Below are 26293 nucleotides of genomic sequence, written 5' to 3'. Positions count from 1 at the left end.
TGTGTCTTGCATGTGCTGTATATGTTTAATGTCAAGTGTTTTGGCGGGATGAATGTCAGCTAACAGTCCCACCGGGTTGGACGGCTTAAATCACAAGGTTATGTAAAACAGCATCTAGCTGGACTTCTACGCCTCAGGTCGCAATGGATAAAATATTAAGAGCTACTTCCAAAAACCAAATGTTTCCATCTGCTTCAAACATGATCAAATATAGAGCGGATGACCCAAAACCATTTCGCAGAGGATGCTGAGTTGAAATAAATAACACGGCTAAGTGAAAATCTGGATCTCCTGGAGAGGAGTGATTCTCATCTAAAGCAGCTGCAGTCCACATCTACCCTACTACTGAGCATCTAGAGCAGTTTGTTCCACGGGCAAAGGCAGGAGGGGGGTGACGTCCTACAGAGACGCAGCCATGGAGCCTTTAATTAGTATTTCAATATCATTTGACCTGGAAAAGATGGAACTGCGTCCTGAGCCACAGAGCCAAGCCTCGGGATAACGAAGGTGCTTGCAAGCAAGCAGAGTAAACTGTTGGGTATCGGCTTCAAAGATATATGCCAATTTTCTAAATATTGCAAAAAGCATGTGACTGCAGATTAGAGTTTGGCACTAGTGTGCTAGTGCTAGTGTAAACAATTCTTTAAAAAAAGGAATTGAAGCAGTGCGGTTATTGAGCAAAGCTTATCTGAGAGTGCAGGAATGGAAGCAGATGGAAATGGAAACAGTGGTAGGTTGGCTCCGTTTTAAAGAAGGATCAGAGAAGAGAGGGGGGGATCAAAGGTTCAAAGCTGCAGGTAGAGATCTCAACAGGGCTCTGTCCGTAAGTCCACAGGCGCCGTGGTGCAAGGACACACACACACCCACCCACACACACACACACACAAACGGTAACACATTCCTTACTTCACCACCATTAGTATGCACTGCGCAGTTGAGCATGAGAAGGGTCCTCTCTCAAGAAGGAAAAATATCTATCCCAATACATCATGATGGGGGCCATTACACACTAAAGGAAGACTGGCTGTGGCCACAGTTCTACTTCAGAGATGGCATTTTGTAATCAGCCTCCGCAAACATTTATCTTCTTTCCCTTCACATCTGTCCCTGGAACCTGCCAGAATAAAAGCAGGGATGAAATGGGAAAGAAAATGGCAGGCGCTCAGCGAGCCGGTGGCACACGGACCAGGGAAATGTATTTTTCTTAACTCGGGCAAGTCAATTATATTGGGATGAGGACGTGATTTGCCTCTGTGCTAATACTCGGATAAGGACACAATGTGATTTTGTTTCTGAGCTGTGTGCTACGTTAACAAGTGTCAGGGAGAGTTAGGTTTTAAAGCGGTGGAAACATTAATCCAAGGTTTTTCGAGCACTCTGGGTGTGACACTAACCAAAGATTAGCTCTTAATGTAGACCTAAGATGATGGAAGACTCGGTATACGCTGCCGTTCACAAGTCTCTGCAACAACATGTAGTCGTAGCAAACACTGCCTGCTATTATCAATATATTCTTGACCACCTGTGTGTTCCAACTTTCAGTGAAGTACATCAAATAGGAAATAGTACAGAAATAATAATTTTGTGACATAAATGAGCTCTGAATCAATTCTTAAATTCAGTCTTGTAAAAAGACTCCAGATTCAGCATATTCCACATCTGACAAGTTGACACAGTCCTCTGTAACTACAAATGTAGAGAATACTATAGTGAAATATAGCAAGTACAGTGTATGAGTGTGTAAAGACTGATCATCCCTCCACCTTGCTCCTACATCCCACAGTCCCATTGCTTCTGCCTGTATGTCAACTCCAAACATTGATGCTGCTTGTTGTTGCACATTTCCCCTGCTGCTGAGCTATTTGTTTTGCCTGAGTTCATACGAATGCACCGGTGTCTGTTTCTCCGTCAGCGAGTGAGATGAGTATGTCAGCGTCGGGCACGTGACTCAAGAGCTGATGAGCCTGAACCGAACGCCACGGCGTCAATCTCTTCGCGATAAATGCAGCTGGGTTGCATTCAAACAAACAGCAGGTCTTTTCTTTCCTTCACTCTATATCAGAACAAACGTCCAATGTTTGGCGTTCACTTCAGCTCACCCTGTTGCTGCATGCATCAAAATGCCTCCATGGAAAAAAATTAACTGCTTTGAGTTATCAGACTTTAAACACAGCACGGGTGGATTTACACCTGGACTTTATGGCCTGTTGCAGGCCTGTTGCAAGTTATAGTCCAATCACTCTGCACATGTTGGGGACAGATGGAAAGACTTTCAAAGCACCAAATGAGGTTGGGAAATAACAAATCTGCAGGGAAAGATAAAAGCGCGAAAGAATGTAAGTTTAACGAATAAATCTGCATCTGTGGCAAAAATGTGTCCCATCAGCAGTGGCCGAGCAGCACTTCAGCAGACTGGAGCGGTCCATTAGACGGTGAGAACGCTGAATGTACTCTGCTAAGAGATCAATGAGGCTTTAAAACAGGGCACTGGCTCAGTTCACGTATCAAATGAAAGACACGCTCAACCTCTAAAAGAAAAAAAAGAAATAAACACACAGGACAGAAACCAGAAACGGCGCGCACACGTTAAAATCATCAGAATCCGTTGAGCCAACCCAAACAACGGAGCGATTATTTAATCTTTTTTATTTAAACTATCCACATATGACAGCTCATTTCATTAATGTGTCAGTCACTGGGCTGTCAAAGCATATTACTGCATACATCACTCCAGCTCCGAAATGTCGCTAAATGAATATCTTACATTACAGCCAGGAGACTGGAACAAATATATGTGTGGAGGGTGGGAATTAATTAAAGGCCTGGTAAAGTGGCATCATTCACGAGACAGAAATATCTTTCAAGGCAGTTTGGCACAGAGAGGCTTTCTCTGAAGGTGTCCTTGTTCATCAACCTGCATTTTCTCACAAACAAAGAAAGCCTGGCTTGATACTTGTGTGTCTTAACTGTTTGAAACATCTTTTTTTTTTTTTACATTCTCCTTTGAAACAACCTGTCAATACATTTGATTTCACATTAGCCTCTTTCTGATGATGAAGAACCAATCAATGCGTTCCTCTCCGCCTGCTCTTACAAGTGCTCTTCCAGGCAGACTTCTGGGGGCTGTGCCAGAGAAAATCAATTGTTTTTGAAATGCTGGCAGGCAGAGACAGCATTATCCCACAAACAGCGCACGAGAAAAGAAAATGTCGGACTGTTAAAGTGCAATTCATCATCTTGATTTGGCCATACGAGGGGAATATCCTTTGTTGACATAATTACAGCTGATCCTCTCGGCCGAGGCTTTCGACCTGTCCTCTGACTCTTACTCTACCTAAAACATCAAGAGCCATTAATTAGCTAGCCATTATTTGTAATTTGAAGCTTTGACAACGTATCGATGAACCTATTATCATTTTGTTGAACTCTCACTCCATACCACCTCCACCCACACACACTCATGACTCAACTTAATCCATGAACTACGCCGCTCCGCCGTGCCTCGGCTTGAATGTGTCATATCTCCACGGCCGGTGTGGGTGTGACAGATGGGTGTGAAGCTGGTGCCTAAAATTAAATAACCGATGGGCGTAGCAGACATCCCACAGAAACATTTGGCATTTAATTGAAACCAACGAGTTCCTGGTGGTAGAGCGAAATAAACTGTAAACACCGTGAAAGGAGAGGTGGAAGACTTCCTCCGCTCTTATGAAAGCATTTCTCCTCGAGCAGACACATGGTTTATACATAACCTTCTTTTAGACTTTTTGTCAGAGTGATGTGAAGCCTGCAGTGAAAGGCACTGAAGCTGTTTGTAATCGATTGACTATCTCCCTGCTCTGTGGTAGTGAGCTGCTAGTAGTCTGCCGTTTGGTCCAGTTAGGGATGACATGACAAATCTAGTGCTCGGGTGCAATCTGATGCAATATGTATTACAGGAGCCCAGACCTGGTTTAGCACATATTTTTGGACATTTTTACCTTTGCTTGGCTGCAAAAGGAGAGAATTTTACAGGTAACTGGGCTCCTTTGGAAACTGAGAGTTTATATCTTGCTACTGAAGCTAATGAACCACAAAGAACTAATGGGCATAAATCATCAAAAAGTCACTGCTTTTAGCTCCAGACTTAGATGCATGCTGTGCAAGATGTTTTACAGTGTTAAAATAAACCAATATATCAGCAGTGACCTACTCTAAAGCCACATTTTGACCAGGGCCAACAAAATCAGAAGGAATCTAGGTCTTCACAGACGCCATCCCCTATATGATCTCACAATTTTCCATTGACAAAATGTCTTGCTCTGTGCTGGACATACATATTGAAGTGAAAACATTGGGTGACCAACCAAGTCACTAATTATGCAAAAGCCAAACAGGTAATGACAATAAATAACCCATCCATAAACTAATAAATGTACATGTCATAAATTCACTGCTAAATCCTGCCAGATAGATTCACTTCATGGTTTTTCCGCAGTAAGTAAAAAGCAGATGAAACAAGTGTCAAATGCCTACAGTTTCTTTGAATGTTTTAAACTTCAATAAGTAATAGAAGGAATGGTTCTCCAGTGCAGGTCCCAAACTGCTTGTGTCAGCTCTGCGTCCATCTCAGCACTAGGCTCCTCTCCCACTCTCGCCCAAAATGTGGTGTTATGCACTTACTGCGCGTGCCCCAGCACCACTCTGTACACTATTTGCGCATTAAGTGAATCTGTTGTCTTCCGTTTTTATGGTGTGCAACAAATTAAGTCAGAGAGGTAGATTATTTAGAGGAACAACAAAACCGGCAGGAGCTCTGCGGGGTGTTGTGAATTAAGAAGTCTTCCCAGGCCGCAAAATCGGAGTAGAACAGGCACTGCAAATGGATTCATTTACACAGTGTTGCTTTTTTTGGGATTCATTATATTATCATGGGCAGTCAGTCATGTAATAGACTGCTGTTAACCTCTCAGTAAGATGAGATGTTGTTACTGGAGTTAAGAAAACAGAAGTCAGTCTGGGCAGTGACAGAAAGGTTGAAAAAGCAGACGTTGTGACCAGAGCGGTGTCTGATTCAGTCTCTAATATACGCAGCGATAAAGGATTAGGAGAATTTCTGTGCATGTTGCAAACACACAGACGTCACAGACCACTAATTATGGGGAAATAATGGAGCAGTGGGTTAACTGAGGCAACAGCTTTAAATCAATTCTGGTTAGCACGGGGCATGTCGAGGTTAGGGACCTCTTTCAAACGAAATGGGTTGAATACAGCAAAGGGGTGAAAAGAGGGGTAGGCACTCAATGATTTAGTAATTTCTTCAAGTGCTGTAATAGGTTGCTGCCCGGGACTCTTTCTGTTAAAAAAATAAAAAATAAAAAAATCTGTTTTCAAACCAGCTCCTTTAAAAGGACAGCTGGTGCTGCATACTGTGACCTCAATGCAATGAACCAACACTCCTCAGTAAGTCTTTGCACTTTCTTGGTCAGTTTGTGAAAGTGCAAGTGCAAATGACCAGTCGGTGATATATTGCCTTACAGCTACATTATTGCACAAATAAACTCATAATAACTCAATGTCTTCTCAGTAGCAATGCATTAAATCTGCTTTCCATAGAGTCCTAGTCGAGCGCCTGAAAGAGTGGCAGCAGGTCACAGTAGCTCCGTGATTCTTACAATTTTTGTGTGTTCCTTCGATCTTTTTTTTTTTTCTAACTTATTCTTGAATCCTATGCCAAAAAACTATCACCATGTTTTTTGGCCGCTTTTGTCTTTTTAAGCTGCTTTTTTTCGTTTTTTCTGGACTTTCAGTGCTGAGCTGTAGCGCTCAGCAGAGTGGCCGTCCTTTCGTATACACACGAGAGCAACTGCTAGCGCTGTCCATACCCCCTGCGCTGTTCGGAGCGAGGCCTGAGATTCCCGAGGAACTTAGGAAGAAGCGCCGGAGATGCCGTGCTGGCGCGAAAGTGAAAGAGCGGAGACGGAAATTCAAACCAGCGGTACCATCTGTCCTTATGGGGAACGTGAGGTCTCTGGTTAATAAGATGGACGAACTGTGTGCGCTTGTTAGGACCCAGAGGGAGTACGCCGTGAGCAGTATTTTGTGTTTTACGGAGACCTGGCTGCACGCGAACTTCCCGGACCACAGTGCATCTTTACCCGGCTTCAAGACTCTACGGGCGGATAGAGACACGGTCCTGAGCGGTAAGAAGAACGGCGGCGGGATTGCTGTTTTTGTGAATGAGAGATGGTGCAACCCTGCTCATTTGACTGTGAAGGAGCGTGTCTGTACGCCGGACATTGAACTTTTAGCTGTGGGAATGCGTCCATATTATTTACCGAGGGAATTCACGTCTGTCATCTTTGTGGGAGTTTACATCCCTCCCTCAGCGGACAAGGCAGCAGCGAGTGACACCATCCACGCCACTGTTGCCAGGCAACAGTCCAAACACCCGGAGGCCCTCGTTGTCATTTCTGGGGATTTTAACCACATCACCTTGGACACTGTTTTACCCACTTTCCACCAGTTTGTTCATTGTGCGACCCGGGAAAATAGAACTCTGGACCTACTGTATGCTAATTCAAAGGATGCATACAGTGCCACTGCCCTGCCCCCACTGGGACGGTCTGATCACAACTTGGTGTTGTTAACACCTGAGTATGTCCCTGCAGCGAAGAGACAGCCTGTCTCCACGAGGACAGTTAGGAGGTGGAGTGAGGAGGCTAGCGACGCTCTGCAGGACTGCTTTGATACCACCAACTGGGACGTGCTCTGCCAGCCCCATGGGAATGACATTGACAGCATGACAGACTGCATCACGGACTATATAAACTTCTGTGAGGATACAGTAATCCCTACAAGGACTGTCCGCTGTTATCCTAACAACAAGCCCTGGATCACCAGCCAGCTGAAGGATCTGCTGAACAAGAAGAAGCAGGCCTTCAGATCTGGAGATAAGGACGAGTTGAAGAGGATACAGTGGCAACTCAAGGTCCAGCTGAAGGAGTGTAAGGACGCCTACAGGAGGAAGTTGGAGGTCAAGCTCCAGCAGAACAACACCCGGGACGTGTGGAGGGGCATGAAGCTGATCACTGGCTTCAACATCAAAGCCAAACAACAGGACGGTGGCCCAGACAGAGCCAACGAGCTTAATGTCTTCTTCAATAGATTCACCACTGGACCCCCTGCTGGCCCTCCACCCCCCACCACTCCAGTCTTTACACCCCCCCAGACGGCCAATCAACAACTCACCACTGATCCCTTCCTGCCTATCACCTCTGCTCTCCCCCCTACTCCCACCCCCACTGAGAAGACCAGCCCTATGACTGTGACGCCTGGCCAGGTGAGAAGACAGCTGGAGAGAGTCAAACAAGGCAAGACAGCAGGCCCCGATCGTGTCAACCCCCGGGTCCTGAGGACTTGCGCTTCACAGCTGTCTGGCATCCTGCACTTCATCTTCAACCTGAGTCTGAAGCTGGAAAGGATACCGGTGCTGTGGAAAACATCCTGCATAGTGCCGGTGCCCAAGAAGCCCATCCCATCTGGCCTCAACGACTTCAGACCGGTTGCACTGACGTCACATGTCATGAAGGTCCTGGAGAGACTCGTCCTGGCTCAGCTGAGACCCCTGGTGACCCCTGTCTTGGACCCTCTTCAGTTTGCGTATCAGCCTCATGTTGGTGTGGATGATGCTGTCATCTACCTGCTGCACCGTGCTCACTCTCACCTGGATGGTGGAAAGGGCTCTGTGAGGATCATGTTCTTTGATTTCTCCAGTGCTTTTAACACCATTCAGCCCTTTCTGATGAGTGAGAAGCTGCTCAGGATGGGTGTCAGCTCTTCCATTGTTTCCTGGATTACTGATTACTTGTCTGACAGGCCCCAGTTTGTGCGGCTGGGGGGCTCCCTGTCTGATACTGTTGTCAGTAATGTGGGGGCACCACAGGGGACTGTCCTGTCTCCATTTCTGTTCACTCTCTACACCTCTGATTTCCAGTACAGCTCTGGGTCCTGCCACCTGCAGAAGTTCTCAGATGACTCTGCAGTGGTTGGGTGTATTAGAGATGGACAGGAGGTGGAGTACAGGACACTGATCGCAGACTTTGTGGAGTGGTCCCAGACAAACCACCTACTCCTGAATGTGGACAAGACCAAGGAGCTGGTCATTGACTTCAGGAAGAAGAGGACACCAGTGGAGCCCATCTCCATCCAGGGTCTGGAGGTGGAAGTAGTGGACCATTATAAGTACCTGGGAGTCCACATGAACAGCAGACTGGACTGGAGGGACAACAGTGATGCTGTGTACAAGAAAGGACTGAGTAGACTCTACTTCCTGAGGAAGCTTAGGTCTTTTAACGTGTGCAGCAAGTTGCTGGAGATGTTCTACCAGTCTGTTGTTGAGAGTGCCCTGTACTTTGCTGTGGTTTGTTGGGGGAGCAGCACCAGCAAAAAGGACATAAGTAGGATCGACAAATTGATCCGAAAGGCTGGTCATGTGATTGGCAGTAAGTTGGAGACGTTTGTCTCAGTGAGGGACAGGAGGACATTGGACAAACTGCTCTCCATCATGGACAATCCGTCACATCCACTACACCAGACAATAGAGGGGCAGCGGAGCTCATTCTCCAACAGGCTGATCCAGCTCCGCTCCCACACTGAACGCTACAGGACTACTTTCATACCATTCTCTGTCCAGTTGTACAACAACTCACCTTTCTGTGACAGATAACTCATTGTTATTAATGTTAATGGATACTACTGCACCTTACACCTTACCCTGTATATATAATTTATATTTATATTCTTCCATTTCTTGTACATTTGTTCATATTCTAATATGATAATTTGTACATTTTGGCTTATACTATTTCTATTTTATGTTACTAGATCTTATTCTACTTATTTTTTATTTCTATTTTATTTAACTTAATCTTTTCTTTTTATCTGAGGTTCTTAAGAGTGTGTTTTTTATGACAACTAAGCTACTGTAACCAAGCAATTTCCCTTGTGGATCAATAAAGTTTATCTATCTATCTATCTATCATAAACTACAACTGCACTTGCAGAAAAATCCAAGGGCATGAAAGTGCAGTGTTACTCACTCAATGAAGGAATGCCTTAGAGCTATACCTTGACTCCCAAAGTGTTATGCTTATAACAGCTAGACAGTAAATCTGGAACAATGCCTCATGTTCACATTTTCAGTAGAATTTCTTTTTAGTAGGAGCAGCCTTATTTAGATCTACCTTATACAACAGAGCAAAGACAAAGCGATAGAAATATTCTATCTCAGCTACTTCCTTTTTAACTGTCAACAACAGTACCTCAGTGAGCGCAGCAATCAAGACAACAATATGCTGTACAACATCTACCAGAAGCTACTTGAGCGTCTCCGGAGCCTCATCAGAGAGAGGCTTCTGTCCCGAGACTGCGAGAGAAAAATGCAAAGCTAAGATATCAGCATGCACATGGAAAGCAGGCCTGGGAGCGGTGTAGCTCTGGGCACCGTGGTGACAGATGGAGAGCACTAGCGTATACCTCCAGGGGTCTGACCTCATCAGAATTTAACTTTACCCAGACAGAAAGAGAGCCACTGGTGGCGTGATACGTTTGTGCGAGGTTCCATTTATATACCGTCGAGCCTCCGAACACTGTGTGGTCCAAACAAAGAAGGGAACTCAGCTCAGAGTGCAAATAAGGATAAAACACAGGCGCAAAAATAACAGACAGACATAAAATACTACCTACTCAGCAAGAGAAGACTAAGATATCGCTTAAATATCATGCGCTACTAAAGAAAATGAACTGCAGTTGCCATTAAAATGACTGATACACAACGGATAAATGGTCTATAAAATGCACATCTCTGAGTCATTACAGAGGACAAACAACAAGACAGACCTTAAATGGTCTCCTCAGGGAGAATCCCACTTTTGTTTTACCTGGCAAAGCTGGCACATTTTTGTCTCTGTCACAAACTCCCTCATTCACCCTCAGCCATAATTTAAACTCAGCTGCCAAGTGAAACGCGTCCTCTGTCACTGGCCTGTGATCAGCCATAATGAAAGTAAGTGGAAAGTCAAGTGGCACTTCAGAAGTAAAAGCTGAGGTGCTCATTCAAAGCGTACATTTTCAAGACTGATCCAGACATCTCGACAGCTGGCCTTCCAGTCAAGTGGATCTAAGTTATTCTCTGTACAGCTGACTCAAATGGTCAATTAAAATTCCTCGCCAGCTATTTTGACAGCGCGTCCTTTTATCTGAGACTTTTTTATTTTTTATTTTGATGTAATGTCATGACAACGCCACATATGCCACATAAGATGTCACCTTGGACCAAAGAACGAGACAGCATGATGGGTGCCACGCTACAGCAGGAGAGCAACATGGTGGAAGGAGCGCGGCAGGCATGGTCCAGATCCTTCTATCAGCGACTGTGTATACAGAAAACGAACAGCTTCTGTTCTCGCTGTCATCACATGTGGGGCGCAATGCAACAAAGTGCTACATTTAAAGCTCCCCAACAATCGTAACAAGTATTGTACTTCAATGGTGCCATCTCCCTTCCTTGTGAGACGATACTGCATTAATGAGTTCTGTCACATTCCCACAAATTCATGAGTTGGAAAACACACTACACGGACACGAGTATAATTAGTTTTTCCCTTGCTCTTACTTGAACTCAGCATTTTTATTGCTCAGTAAACCACTCAGTGACAAGACTGTTTTGTAAAAGTGCCTTCGAAGTCACTGTGATTTGATATTAATTCAATGTGATACAGAAATTTGTTTTGATTTATTATTCTGTTTTTCATTTAGCTGACTGCAGTGAAAGGTTGAAACTATGTTGTGCGGGCGTAATCAAATGCTGAAATACTCTCCGCTAATGTACATGAACTCATAAATCTGTTGTAATCTGACTCTCTAAAGCAGCATGCTTTCCATTTTCAGTTGAAGAATGAAGCATCGATTTTTTGGACTTTTTGGAATCCGTGTGCAGTCGTTAACGCACTCCCACATTTTTTGGGAATAGTCGTGGTTTGGAGTGACTACAGAAGACTACGCCAGCCTAATAATCTCGCAGTCTGATGTAAACTGGAGAGATTATGAAGAACAGAGTAAAAACTTTGTAAAAAGGCCAATGAAAACATGCTTGATTAAAGTTCAAGGTTCAAGCTTTCCCCTTGTGCGTTAGACACACAGTGAGTTGTCATCAAACCAGGCAGTCAAGCTGTTAACGGCAATGCTTGAATAGGCGGACGCATAAAAACATCAACGGGAAGAAGGTCAAGCAGAATGGGATTAAAGAGAGAGGACACACAGGCACAAAAGCCCATGACTGTTGACAACAGGCTCATTCTGGATAAAGGGAGAAAAAAAACAACAACAACATGACAGTAAGACACTCTTGAGCCATGGATGTGACTAACTAAAGGGATACAATGAGGACAAGTGCCACTATATCCTTGATATGGGTTAAACCAGAGAAGATGAGATTGGTATCACAGTGAATTTATTAGAAAGGGCAAGGCAGACTGTGTTATACCGGGAGATACTTGAAGTCTGACCTTGTGAAGAGAAACCCTTTATTTCCACATACTGCTCAAACAAGATCAGGAGCGAGTCAAACAGTTTATATTGTTATATTTTCCTGAGAAATGTGATGTGAAATTAAATGTCTTCTGCAGAATTAACAATAGCTGCATTAATTTATCTAAATCACTCCTGTCATATCCTTAACTATGGCTGCATGTGCCGTTGTGTTTTTGTTGTTTTTGCTGTCGATCACCTGTCTTGCACTCTCAACACACATACAAAAAGTTTACAAAAGCTTACAGCGAGGCTTAGAGAAAGCTGCAGGTGGAACTCCATGTTTGACGAGTATGCACATTCTGAAAATCATCTGGTAAAGCCTTTGTCACCAAATGAACAACTCTTTTTGGAGCGTCTGTGCTGTCTCTGCTCCAAAATCCATCAACACACCAAATGGATGGGGTGGGGTGTTTCCAAAAAACATGGAGAATCTACACCAAGGAGCAGTGAAGCTGCGCTGGAGGCTTATGGCAGCCCAACAACTCACCAAAAGCAATTCTTTTAATTCGCCACACATCTGTAAGTTGCCGTTGAAGAAAAATGTAGCGGTTGTGCTGCACATATAAAACGCTTGTTTGTGCAAGTCATAATTCAGAACTATATCACTGGAAGGGAGCCTGCGCTCGGTTTGCATTCCAAGAAACACGGACAGCCAGCACATAATAAATTACTCCCACTCTGGATAAACTGTTGTAGCATGGATCAAATTGCTTTTTCACTCCAAACTGTACAAAGGAACAACAGCCACTACAACCATAGCTAAACATCTTTCATCTGGTTTAAGGCTTTGCTGGAAAACTCTTGTGAAAACAAATCCACAGCAGCGCACACAGCAACAACACCAACAGTCTCTTGGTGCCACAGATAAGTAACCTCTGGCTGCAGCGTTGCATTTAATGCTACACCTGTTGAACACCAGCTCACACCACAGCCAAATATGCAGGCATGAGGCAAAACGCTGGGTCTTCTAGGCACCTCATCCAGCTGTGTTACCCTTTGTTAATGCAGATGTTCAACACACACAAGTCTGAAGACAGTTAGAGGGACTCCCTTTGACGTTAAGCACTTACCTCCAGAGCCTCCAGGGACACAAAGCCTGTGATGGAGAAGCCATCAATGATGTCCTCCTCAGCAGAAGTAGACTCCTTTCGCTTCCTCCGCGGGGGTCTGGGGCGGGATGAGGAGGGTTCCCTGTTGCCCTCCCGCTCCGAGTCAGAGGAGAAGTGAAACACGGAGCCCTTAACATGGTTGCCACTTATCCCATTTGGTCTCCTCTCCCGATCCCTCTCTGACCTTGACTTCCTCTTCTTCCGCAGGCCACTAGATCGAGGGCCATCCATGTCCTTCATGGGAAACATCCAGATAAACCCTCCTCTCACAGGGATTCAAACTCTTTAAGGGCCAAACACTGGCACCGCTTGACCTCCACTAGTGTGAAAACCGCCCCTCGAGAAGAATCTCTGCAATATCCAAGCGAATGCTATCAATGCGATAGATCCAGGGTAATCACGTAATATCCAACAGATGAAGCCTTTTACAGGAAACGCAAAACTGCATGGAGTCACTGAGCCAAGTTAGGTTTCACCCAAAAATCCCCAAAGGCAGTCCATCAAATCCTACGACAGAGGTGTAAAACGATCTATTAAACACGTTATCGCCGAGCTGTCAATTCCGCCAGAGGAAGGGCCTTTCAAGTTAAAGCAAATGTCTGCTCAGTGAACACGTCCCACCACGGTGCGTCGGGCAGGTGACGCCACATCTTTCTTCTCCAGGAACTGACTTCTCTCACCCAAGGTCGGCAAACTCACCCTCCTGCAAAATAAAGACAGACACAGAGGGAGAGAGAGAGGGCATGCATTTGCAACATGTTCACTCAGCAAGTTCAACAGTGCATTTAGTCAATGAGCCATTCTCCAAAAGGTGCCACATGCTATGGAGAAGTTTCTCACCACTGTGCATAATGTAGGATAAATGTTTTATTAGGGTAGCTACAATCTGCAGAGACTACTGTGCTTTTTTACACTGCCAGGTCATTAAGGCCTGAGTTGAGATGATTATATGGTGTAAGTGCTCTTTTACTAGTGTCTCTACAGCTTTTGCCAAGCTTGTAATCTAAACTGTGCTTTTAATGATTACATTCCTTGAATAAATTATGCACTGGAAGTTCTGCTCTGCTACTTGGCGCCTTAAGCATCTTCATATGAACTTACTGTTGCTTTTTTTTGTTTTTTTTTTACTAGTTTAAAGTAACATATAGAACACATGCACATGGGTACAAATCTAATTATTTTTACTTTAAACATATTTAAAAAGGGTACATATCAGGCAGATTCAGTAAAAAAGTGTAACATCATTAATATCAAAGCTGCGGTTTAGCAATTTCATTTAATAGGTCATCTATCAACCTTACGAGCAGTGATTTGAAAGCTCTTCTTGAATGAATCTAATCTAGCTTGTAAACATCCATCAAAATCACTGAAACTGAAATGAATTCTTCATGACAACCTGCCCGAGTTCACCATTCACTTCTCTCAAAAACATCTCACTCACACACAAAAACCTGGCCACATTCACATCTCTCGTGAATGAGCGCGGGTCTAATTGAATGGGGAGGCGTCCTTGAGGACTTCCACACACTGTTAGAGAACCAAGACCAATGCCACGACCCTTTAATAATGCAATCCTGCACTGAACAACAGAGCTTAGCAGGGCATGCCTTCACTGTCTGACACTGAAGGCATCTGGCTGCTTTATGATATTAGGATGCAACATTCAACAGCTTGCAGTCTTGTTCTGGATCATTCCCAAGGAACAGCCTACAGTCTAGGCCTAAAGCCACTGAAAGTCACTCTGGCGTTGTAGTACAGAACACATATGGCTCCTCGGTGTGTCCAGAATAACAATTCTGGACCGTTACATCACAGAAATGGTATTCTCTGTGTGGAAGAAAACTGAATCAACAAACTGCAGGCTTCCTCTCCACAATCATACCTTCAAAATGCTGCTGGGCATTTCAAACACAGGAGGAATCACGGCGTCTCCGCGTCAGTGCACAAACCAAAACCGATCTGTCACAGTCAACCCACCATCTTCAACTTTACATTGTCTCCTTGGACACAGGCTGTCATGTAATGTGGCTCATCTGGATTCTGCAGCATGCATGTACTCCTCAAAAGGCTCTGCTACAGCCCTGCAAAGTGACAAATGTTTTGAACATGCACAATTACAGCAAGAAATAATAAGAGAAGAATGGCTCAGGATCCTTAAGGATACTTGACAAAGGCATATCTAACAAGCCAGCATGCCAATATTTAAGCAAAAAATATTAATTCCATGCAAATATTCTGCCTTCTAATAACCCCAACAAAAAAGACAACCTTTACTGTAATAACCTTTTTTTTCCCCCAGTGTCTATGTCTTTAACCTGATGCCCCATGCCAACACTCATCTAATGATACACACACACACATACACACGCACAGTGCACAAATAGCTGCCAAAATGTCGCTTATTTCAATAAAAAAAAAACTGTATCCTGGCACTCGCCCTGGCTTTTCTAGCTCAGTAAAGACTCTTTCCCTTGTCTTCGCTCACAGTCCCTTTTTGTCTGCCTGGGCTGTCAGTAGAGATCTCAGGCTCTGTAATCCAGTCCAGCCAACAGCAGCAGCAGCAGCAGCAGCGGACTGGCACTGCCTCCTGCTCCGGCTCTCCAAGCTTCATTTTCCACTATAAGACACACAACAAAAGCAAGCCTCTCTCTCTCTTTTCCCTCTCTCTCTCTCTCCCCAAGACACGTCATGCAAAACCAAGAAATGCAAACCCTTGCGAGTGAGGAGGGAGCGTCCGGACAAGTTGAAGGCCTTCGGTCACTAAAAGAAAATAAAAGAAAAAGATAAAGCGCATCACAGTTCGGAGCTGGCGAAATAAATCCCGCAAACGGGAAACCGTAGGGTATCTCCTCCTCCTCTTCTCCCCCGATCCGAGCTTCAGGATCCCGGAGAAGGGAGACCGGGGCGCAGTGATACGGCGATGCCGCAGTGCCGCTTTACAGGCTGCGCGCTTCCTCCTCGGCGCAAATAGTGCTGTCTGTGGACGCTTGGTCTGCGAGTTACAGGGAAGCTACGATGAAACCGGCAGCACATCCCAGTCTCAGACCAGACTGAGGCAGTTTGTGCAAGCCCCTTTTTTACCATCGGAATGAAATCCATCAGCCTTTTCTTTTCTTTTTCTTTTTTTAAGTTGGTGTCATAAATGTGGCAACATACAACTACAAGTAAGTATGAAGTTAGTGTAGGTGGAGGAAATGGAGGAAAACATACTCTGGTCATTACTGCGTGAGCCTCATCTGTATCAGAAAAGCTGTTTAAAAGCAGTGATTGAGATGCCTTCATTAGCATTATTACTTAAATATCAAACTGAACAGCAGCCTTTAACTCCTAGAAAGCTGATGGAACAAGCTACAGTGCACTAAAAGGACTTTATTTTTATCAGAAGGAAGCAATAAAAAAATAAATAAATAAAAACATGCATTCATTTAAATAAATGTATGAACTCCTTCAACTTCATCCTCATACTATACAGTGATTTATTAAGTTAGGTGTAGAACTGAAATCTGCAGCATATAAGCCTCCGCTCAGGTGTCAGATTATCATTTGGCTCATGAAAGCCACTATAAGCTTCTGCTTCAGGGACACCCGAGGCCAGCAAAACTCATCATCCAAGTGAAAAAGAAAAAAAAAAAAAAAAAGGAAGCAAAAACAGCAACCGAGAAGTGTGACCTTAGAGTAACGCAGCAGAGGACAATAAAACATTAAATAAGCACGGCACATTTTCAGTGTATCCGTTCGACATTTGGAGAAAACATTTGCCTTGGACAGCTGGCTCTGTGCTTTGTTAGTCATTATTCCAGCCCCGGCAATCAATTACCTACATGCGCCCGTGGGGCCGCGGCGTTAAGTGCGCCTTGCCTTCAATGCCCATTGCATTGGGCAACATGTTTATGTGAAATGCTACTTCTGCCAGACAGTGACTGCCTCCAGGTAAAGGCTGCGATTCATTATTTCAGTGTGATGTATTGCGTCGAGACCGTAACGCCCTTGAGAGAGAAACATGATTATGTAAGTTATTTAGAATCTGTATAATGCATTGTTTTGCCAGGAATAAGTCTGTTCACACCTTGCACTGCTCTCTTAAAAGAGGTCATGTTGCTCGGGTTGTTGGGCGTCGTGCATGAAAAGCAGACCGGTGTCAGGCTGAGATGTTTTTGTCATGCAGCTGATGAAATGTACACTCAGCTAGCTTGAGTAACTCACATCCTTTTGAAAGCTTTAATTGGAAAAGTCAAGTAATCGATCAAAGAAAAACCGACAACAATCTTTTTACTCATTTAGTTCTAGCTTTAAACCTGTATTTAGGACCCTGGTATTTGCTATTTGAAAATCACTGGGCTCCTGCAACTGTGATAGGTATTTCTCATCAGTCCTTGATTTTTATTTTTTTTTAAGTAGATTAAAGTCATAATCAAAAAGTAATGAAGGCATTTGCAGACTAACTGATGATAAAGGGAATGATTAGTTTCACTCTTATGTGGTTTCATGCTAGTGTATATGTTGTGGGGTGTGTCATCTGTACTGAGTAAATGCCTCGTAGCACATGTCACTCCAGCATCACATATTGATTTCTTGGCGCATTAATGCCCATGGGATGAGCATTAATAACAGTGTGAACACAAGTGTGAATGCGGCAGCAGTGGTGTCAATAGTGATCATCTGAATTAGAGGGTGACATAGAAGGACAGTTAATAATAGTTATGCCGGATATATTCTATTAGCACGGCCTCACAACGCTGATCAAAATAAAACATTGAAAAATAATGGGTGTCACGGCTCTCTTGAACAGCAGTCAGGGATTGTTTCACAGTGGTCTGGTCCTGAGTGAACAGGAGGACCACGGGTGGGCTGTGTATTTTTAGCCTGGTTTAATGATGCAGAGGGTGAGCGGCGCGGCTCAGAGCTCGCTAAAGTGTCCAGTGGAAAAGGGACCCTGCCGGCCCTGTAAGAATAATGCTAGGGGATACACACGCACTTGACCCCGCCTCGTCTTCCAGGAGGAGTGTCCTTGTGACAAAGTGGCATGGCAGGAGAGAAGGCGGCAGCGAGGCAGCTAATTCGGCTCTTGCAGCCTCCGCTCATTAGGCGGGAAAGACAAATGTGCTCCCCCTATCCTCCCCTCTGCCTTGCCATAATCAGCTTTAATTACACCTTCGCCCAAACTTCCACGGCCAGCACAGATTCGTTCACTGACACACGGCAATTCGACACTGGGGGTGGGAAGACTAATGATAAGGAAGTAAGAGAGGAACGTATGAACTCTGACACAGGTTGTTAAAACCAGTCTTTGCATTAAGCAGTAATGATGGAGACAGAGCTGTCAGGTCATCTACATAAGTGAATACAGTAATAGCACCACTGATCAAGGCTTCCAGCCAACCAAAAAAAATAAAAACTCAGCCAACAAAACTAATCATTTCCAAATGTAGTGTTTCCAGCCAGCTATTAATAACTGACCCCCTTTTTGGAATCAGCTTAAACTCAAGCTCTGGACTTTTAATGACGGAAAACAAAAACCACTGGAGGCCAATGAACAAAAGGACAAAAAGGGATATTTCTTGAAACAGACAACAGCCTACAAAATGTAGCAGTTGTTTATGAAGAGTAGGCATTTTCTACAAAACACTATGTATCAGGCGAGTCTGAAAAGAGTTTGTAAAGGGACTAAAAGCCCTGGAAGAAGTCAGTCAGACTCCAACTATTTGGCTGTGCACTTGTGTTACCTTGGAACGCCACAAAATGCACCTCTCCTGCTACTTCTTTATCCTTAATTGCCAAGTCAGAATGCAACACTTAGTTCTCTCTTCTCCTCTTCAGACAGCAGATGGTGGCAATTAGAGAGTCTGATTCTCAAAACAGGATCATACACATGTGCTCGTTTCTAACTTCTATCTTATTTGTGTATCTTCGTCCTTATTATCGCCGCCTGTCAGGGAAGAGACTCGAGTGGGATGTAATGACACTATGGGCGTAATGCAAGTTGAATTGCTGGGTACTTAAGGCAACAAAGAGATTCTCCGTATTACCCTCCCCTTACAGGTCTGCTTACAAGCCCCTTAATAGCCTTTATTACTTGCACTGTGAGTGCAGAACAATAGTCCTTACTTAAGATATTCCCCTTTGCAGCTGATAGATAGATCGCAACATATCTTTTTCATTTTCTGCTCTCCTGTTATGCTCTCTTTGGCAAATATGATTTGTTGATGCTGTTCATCAAAGCAATAGTGAGGACTTAGAACTGTGTGTGTGTGTGGGAGGTTTAATATTCATCACTAATGACTTGTCCCCGAAGGCCTTACAAGTGGCTGATGCCCTTAAAGTGCGTGTTCTACATGACGAGCGCATGAAATATTCGCAGCTAAATTGTGGCACGTGACCTACTGTTGAAAAGCTGACCTAAATTAGGAACGGTGTCAACATGTCTCCGCTGTCAGATTAAAGAAAAACGCGGCACGGCTCTACGGACAAATAGCGAGAGGACGTCTCGTCCTCGATGCAGAAATGCGAATTAGAATGATTGATTGTATAAGATGAGTATGAGTGAGACGTGTACCTGTAATAATGACGACGTGGACTGAAAAGCCTCTCTGGTCTTAATGTATGAGGCCTGTCAAAATCTGCGCAGCTCACAGTTCCTCAGCTGGCTCACGCCATCAATCACTGTTGACTATTTGGGCATTGGATAAGACTCACATTTACCATCAGAGAAATGAGGAAAGGACAGTCATTTCATATCATTTATGGATTACTGATGACGGGGATTACAGTATGATCACACACCATGCATATGTAAGATAACATCTATTTAGAACTTGACTTTATGTGTGGTCAACCTTCCAAGAATGTGTCAAGAGTCACCTAAACTTTAAGATTGTTTTAAACAAGGACATATCAGACTGACTAGAGTGAATTATAACCCAGATAGTCTTCAGTACTATACTGAAGTATGTGTCATTTTCTGCTCCGTTCAGCATAAAACCAAGCTATACCGCACTGCATTTGTTCTAAAAAGATCAATTGCAAATGCTAATAAAACATAACAAAAGTAAAAGGTCTACTGAAGGAGTGAACAAACAAACACCCAGCCAGCTCTCGCGCACGGTGTTTTGATTCCTGAACTGCACTGAGCACTGAACGTATTCCCTCTCAACAGCTGAACTGTTCAGCATTAAATAAAAGCGAGGGGTTTGATGTCTGCTGCTCTGAAGGCCTCTCTATGAACTCCCCCTCATTTGAAATGCCGAGGATGACCTTTCGCTGCGTGTTTCAGCTCTAGGAGATTATTTACTTGTGTATTCTTTATTTCAGTGGATGTGTCGATGCACTTAAGCTGTTATTCTTTTTTTTCCCCCCTCCCGTTCTCTGTTATTTTCTATATCTGTCATCTGTGCAAATAAACCAAAATCACTTCCAAATATAACCTCATGGAAAGATATAAAAAGGTGATGGAAGGAGAAAATAACACAAAGCCAACATGCCGCTATGTGTACCTTCAGCAGCGTGGAGCCAATATTAAAAAAGCTGCCGATAAGGTCTTTGAATGACAACTAGGCATATTTAAAACAATAGCTGACCTACTAAAGCAACATATCACAGACTAAAGATGTTGTCAGACGTGTACAGATTGCAAACAAAGCCCTATAATCTCGTCTCAAAAGCCACAGCTACAGCTCAATTAGAGAAACACTGAGCACTAATTCATGACACGCTCGACATCGAGTTCAGCCATTTGTGATAAAAGGGAACTATTTCAGCCCGCTTTACTCAAGCCGAGAGCAACCGAGACCCGATAGAAGCATGTGTTTTCAATTCCAATATAATGAAGTCATGGAGAGTCTTCAGAGGGACCGTGAGTTTGGGAATGGGAATGTTGCAGCGTTTCTGCTATTATAACGTCAAATTCATAAATAACGAAGGCTTCAAATTAAAGCTGGAATCTCACTCTGGTACAGCCTGGTGTGTAAATTATTCCTTGGACACGGGTCACTTGTTCTGCCGTCTGCTTTTATTTCTTGGGCCTGCACTGTAAACATGAAGTACATTTTTCCATTACCATCACCAAAAGCAAAAAGCTAATAATTCCCCAGGTTTTTTTTTATTTTTATTTATTTATTTTTTTTTTATTACAATAGCTCCCCTTGATCTGTCGGAGGTTCTCTGTAACATTATCCCGGACTGCAACTAGCATCAGCTGAACCTTTTCCGCCCTCTTCCCCAATCCCACTTTGAAGATTACATGACGCAGACGGCCTGTCCTTTCGTTAACCTTGGAGCCCCTACCTCCGCCCCCACCATCTCAACCCACATACAGAGGCCGATTTAATAAATCAAACTAATCTTGTTGTTTTGCCTTTAAAAAAAAAAAAAAAAGTTCAGATGAAAAAAAAATATGTCTGAGCATTTAATCGTGAAGGAGAGAGTGTGATGGGTTAAACCATGGAGAGGAGAGGTGGTGTGTCTATAGAGGGGCGGGGGTCTATCTGAAATGGGACGCAGGGATATTTTCCAATTACCTACCCCCTTCTCCCGCCCAACTCACAGAGCAGGGGAGGTAAAGTCGATCTCGTTTGTTGGTATTAGGTGCTTGCTCGGTTCCTTCACAGTTCCCTGCTGCAACTATTCAACGCACACAGGATCAGCCTAATACAATTTGTAGGCAACCAAATGAAGTGGATTGTAAAAGACAAAATGGCATGAGAAATGTTTTAGTTGTTTTCTCCTTTTGGGAAGCGCTGGTTTGGGGGAGGTTTCCCATAGGGAACAGTGGATGAGAGGAGGTGGTAAAATGACGAGAAAATGAGAGAGCAGAGAGGAAGAGAAGACGCTACGCTACTCCATTTGATCCTCGTCCCTCTCCTACTGCAACGAGTTGCCGGCTTGCATTATTGGAGATGAGTCGTTTTGCAGTCATTAATTTACTGACCGAACCCAGTGGAGCAGCCCATTATGGAGGAACCTGGCATCACCAGAATAGGAACCTCAGGGAGTCACTGTGCTTTTACTACACGTGTTTCATTAGGTGCCCATAAACACACAATATAAGAAAAACGTGGAAACTCTGAGCCATGACAATAAACAATAAAAGGACAAAGAAAACAGTGGTCTATGTGGATTCAACGGTGGATTCAGGAATAAGGCAGACTAGCCGGGAGCCCGGGGGATAAAACTTGTAACGTGCATGTTTTCTATTTCCATAATGGAGAGGCATTGTTCCCAAGGATTTGGGCAGATTATGTGGGAATCAGAAGGATGATCTCTTTCCAGTATACTCATCTTCTGAGGATTTTATTTGGTGCCAGAATGATATGGTCCGCTATTAAAAGAACACCAAAAGCCAGGCAAAGAAATCATGTATGGAATCACTGGGATATAATTCAATACAGGAGGGTGAAGCATCCATCGTATGTACTCAACAGGGGTGTTGAGATAGTCAACAAGATAGCAAATGGATATGTGAAATAATGTATAGTCCTTTTTGTGCCACAGCACTTCTTTATGTTTAAATACTGTATAATTTCAGAGTGATTTAGTGACATTTCCATACCTATTTTAAGTCATTAGAAAACAAAGCTAAAAGCAAGCGATTTAAAATCCGTACTTGCGCACATTCCCAACACCGTAGCTAAAATCCCTGCAATTAAAAGCGGATTATGTAGGGTGACATTTGCTTGGTTCCACTAAGTTTTGTTACACGCCAAGGCCGTCTCTCCTCGCTCAGATTCCCACGAGACTGCGCCGATTGTACGAGCTGCTGGTTAGCAACGAGAAGCTCCGTCTGTACTGGCTCAGCCCGTCTCAGCCCCGATCTCGTCCATATGCCAGCTGCTGAATATATCTCCGTCTCAACAGAGCTTGTTTGCTGCCTGCCGCAGTTCAGACGAGCCACTCTCAAGGCACGCTCTCTTTATTATTAAGATAAATGACAACTCTGTGATGTATTTACAACTTCAGCCCCGTCCGGATGCTGGAGGACGCCACAGGCAGTCAACCGGCGAGGCTGGCAGGGAGGGATTGTGGAAGTTTGCAGTTGTCTGCAGAACAAATTAATTGGAATTTAAAATATACAGTGTCATTTGGCTAATTTGAATGAACCGACCTCCTTTCAGTCCAAATTACATTTACGTTGCATGGGATGGAGGTCAGCTGAAGCTAAATGTTCAAGCCCACAATTAGAGCATGGCCTGACTGGGAGCTGTTATTTTTCACACATCCTATACTGTAGTACTTCATTAAGACACGACATTATTAATCACCATCTGAAAAAGCAAAAACAGTACAAAGATTTATAAATGACATGACCGTGCAGGGCTTACAGTCTCCAGACAGTGGATGAATGGTGGATATTTATAAAAACTCAAACATACGCACACACAGATCTTCTCTCCCACTCTAACTTCCTGAACATTTGTTCAAACTATTCGAGACTGATGCGCTGCCAAGTGATTACTGGAAATTTGCTAAAGACATCATGAAACATAAATCCTCGTAAATCTTTCATGAGAGCGAAACCATCTCTGAGCAGAGAAAAATTGTTACAGACGAAGTATGGAGAGTAGTAGTGAAAGCATATAATTATGGATCAATGAGTCAGTTTTAATAACCAGATGAAGAGCCATCATGTTATTTAATACTTAAAGGTTTAAAGTGAATTTGTACTGGTAACATCAAATCAAGCTTTCTGAGCGCGTGGGGAAATAACTGGCAAATATACACCTGCTTTCATCTGCCTTTATACGGCAGAAAGGAGTAGTTTATTCTGGAGGTGAGGCACCCTGAAGTCATGCTGTAAGGGAGTCAAGTTCTTTTGACCTTGCTGTCTGTCTGAGTAAACTGGTACACGGTTCACAGGTTTTGTTTCTGCCGGCTAGGTGGACACAGTAACGCTTCAAAAGCCTCAATGCGCTGAACCAAGCGTGGAATTCTCAAATCAGATGAAAAATTACTCTCATAACAGCAGCGTCATCTGCTCAAATGCACCGCGCGGGCCGAAAACGGCTGACGCTGCAGCTGCAGTCTCCTCCTCAGGAAGACTCTTGACCAGCTTTATTTTCTCCCCCTTTACAGTAAGTGGTTCACTCATAGCAACGGCCTCAGCCTGAGAAAGATGTCAGTGACACCCACTCAAGCAAAGCAACAGACAGTAGAGTATGAATCTGTTGTTAAGTGAAGATTGCAGATATTATTATTATTTTTTTTAATCAATGTTTGTTTTAATAATACATTACAGCCGATTGTTTACGTAAATGGATGATCTCAAGGGTATGATACGCTTATCTGACAACATCTGTTACGTGTTGACTGCCCCTGGCAAAAGATCAGGCGCATGCAGTACATGCAATTAATTATTTAGGATCCAGTTGTGAGTGGTTGCCTCCCCAACCTCAATCAGAGGTAGAAACCTTTCAGTTCTTCTCATAAGCAAGGAGTGCCGATGTCTGTGCCGACTGACCCCACCACTAATTGTGTATTCTTGAGATGTTTCCTTGAGATGATGTGATAAGCCAATATGAACAACTTAGCAGCAAACTGCAGAGGCATTCAGTTCAAGTACAACGTGAACGTGACAGAAAGGCACGGCGTGGCTCCCGTCCGCCACCGACCTTGAAGAAAGCACAAAATTCATCATCAATAGGCTCCCCTTTGTCTGACATTGTCTGCTACCACTTCTGTTTCAGTCTAATAAGCTCAGCTAAGGAGGACTCTGTCTCTCTAAGACACTGACAGGAAAACAAGATACTTTGTAAGTGTAAGGAGACACATTCTGTGTTCAGATGATAATTCACTGTGAACCTCTTAAGAAATGTGTCTGAGATCTCTTGGCAATGTGCTAATGAATTCAGTTATAAAGCAAAACATAATCAATACGAAGGCTTTTCTTGTGATGACAGAAGGGCTGCAGCAACTTACTGACATCAGCGTAATCGATTATGTAAATACGTTGAGTTTGCATGTATTGAAATTGACTAGCAATGCTTTCCCAATGATGGTGGATCCCATTGTGAGGCATGCTAGAAGTGAAGGTATTATATATAACTCAGTTCAGGAACAAGACCACTCCACATGTCATTCTATTTACAGCACTTACCTATGTAGACACGATAAATGAACGAATGAACAAAGATGTGTCTTAAACCTCGTCCCCTCCTGACTGTTGGAATTCTTCGAGCAGAGACCCAGTAAATGTTCACATCATCACACCATCACAACACTATGCATGAGCACCCTCACAAAGATGACCTGCACACTGACATTTAAACCTAAACAACAAACTGTCGATTTATATTAACATCATGCTCTACGCGGCAGTAGGCAACTCTTTTGGATAAATAATACAGTAATAATAATAAGTCACAAGTAATTGTATTTAAATCACACTCAGCACTGCCTAAGCGAAAATAGTAAACAGCATCCTTACTAGGATGCCTAATTACGCCGAATAAATCTTAACCTTTGTGATGAATAGTATAATTTGCTAAAGGTTGCATTTATAGATATCAACACCACGTAATATATTCTCACTGAGTGTAGCATACAATCCCATAAAAACCTGCTCTAAAAACAAGTGATTCTAATGAATTATATTAACATTTAGCACAAGGTCTGGCTTTTTGAGTTTCCACCTGGCAAATTACAATATTAGGTTACCAAAGCAAATTAAGGTCTATTAAATACTTTCAAACATACCGGGGTTGCCATGGCAATCTGCCTCGGATCTTATGTAAAGTATACGGTACGTGTTTTTGCTCTTAATCTCTGAGCTTGCAGGTTGTGATCACAGCTTGTAATTACATGCAGGCGCCTCGCAGCCCCAGAGGTAATGGGACATTTCTGAAGGCTTTGATGTGCCCATATGGCGTAATAAATACATTGGGGAAGGCGAGAGCATTGATTGTAGGCCCACTATATCTTGACACTTACGTTCGAACACTGTTTGACAGGAGTGCTGGAAACAGCACCGCGCTCTGAATGGCAAGCTATAAAACAAATTGATAGACTGCTTGTGACAGATGGGGAGCAAAGTGGTCCAATCTGGCAACACGACTAGAAATACTGCTGGTTGTTTTTTCCCTGCCAGGCTCAAGGTGCAGTTCAGGTCTTGAGCAGCACAAATCTCAGACCTGATGTGGAAGAAAAACTGCGTATATGACCAATAAGCCATCCATCATTAATCATGGCTGTTTCATACGTCGAGGAACGATGTTGGGGATGATTGGATTCCATCTAATGTCTTACCTGCTGTTCCAAATCCAGCTCGCTTACCTTTGCGACTGGACTGAAAATCATCCAGGGGAATTGTGTAATACCCTGCAGCCTCAAAGACTGCCCTGTGTCCATTTGATATCCTGTAACACCACGTAAAAGTCATTTGAACCGTGTGAAATCTCAAAGGGTATGTCCACCCAGATGTACAATGGAGAGGAGGGTGTATCGTTTGAGCTCGGCATTGAACAATGGATCTAAAAGCGAGTGCAGAAGACAAAGCTGGCACCGCTTGCTTAGCATATTAATGAGAACCATGCTTAAATACTGTGAGCATACCATTAGTCACACACATTATAATTCTCCCGACCACATTTATCGGAGCCAACGGAAATCTATATCCCGCTGTTCTT

At 43.6% G+C, this 26293-nt stretch overlaps 1 protein-coding gene across 3 annotated transcripts in view; it reads right to left on the bottom strand.

The window, feature by feature from the left end:
- auts2a (activator of transcription and developmental regulator AUTS2 a) overlaps nucleotides 1-15967 on the bottom strand; it is a 293350-nt gene extending 277383 nt beyond the window's left edge. Inside the window, exons 1-2 of one of the 3 annotated variants that reach the window (XM_084565335.1) lie at nucleotides 14563-15967; nucleotides 12642-13383 (exon numbers count right to left, since the gene is read on the bottom strand). In XM_084565335.1, the coding sequence (XP_084421461.1) occupies nucleotides 12642-12929 (288 nt within the window). In that variant the 5' untranslated portion in view covers nucleotides 12930-13383; nucleotides 14563-15967. Of the gene's footprint in view, nucleotides 1-12641 lie in introns of all 3 variants that reach the window. The other 2 variants (XM_084565336.1, XM_084565337.1) reach the window with 2 other exon arrangements.
- Between the last annotated feature and the right edge of the window lie 10326 nt (nucleotides 15968-26293).

The sequence above is a fragment of the Chelon labrosus genome (assembly GCF_963514085.1).
Source record: "Chelon labrosus genome assembly, chromosome: 17".
Taxonomy (NCBI): Eukaryota; Metazoa; Chordata; class Actinopteri; order Mugiliformes; family Mugilidae; genus Chelon; species Chelon labrosus.
The sequence above is the reverse complement of the archived record's forward strand: the minus strand, read 5'-3'. Positions and strand labels throughout refer to the sequence as shown.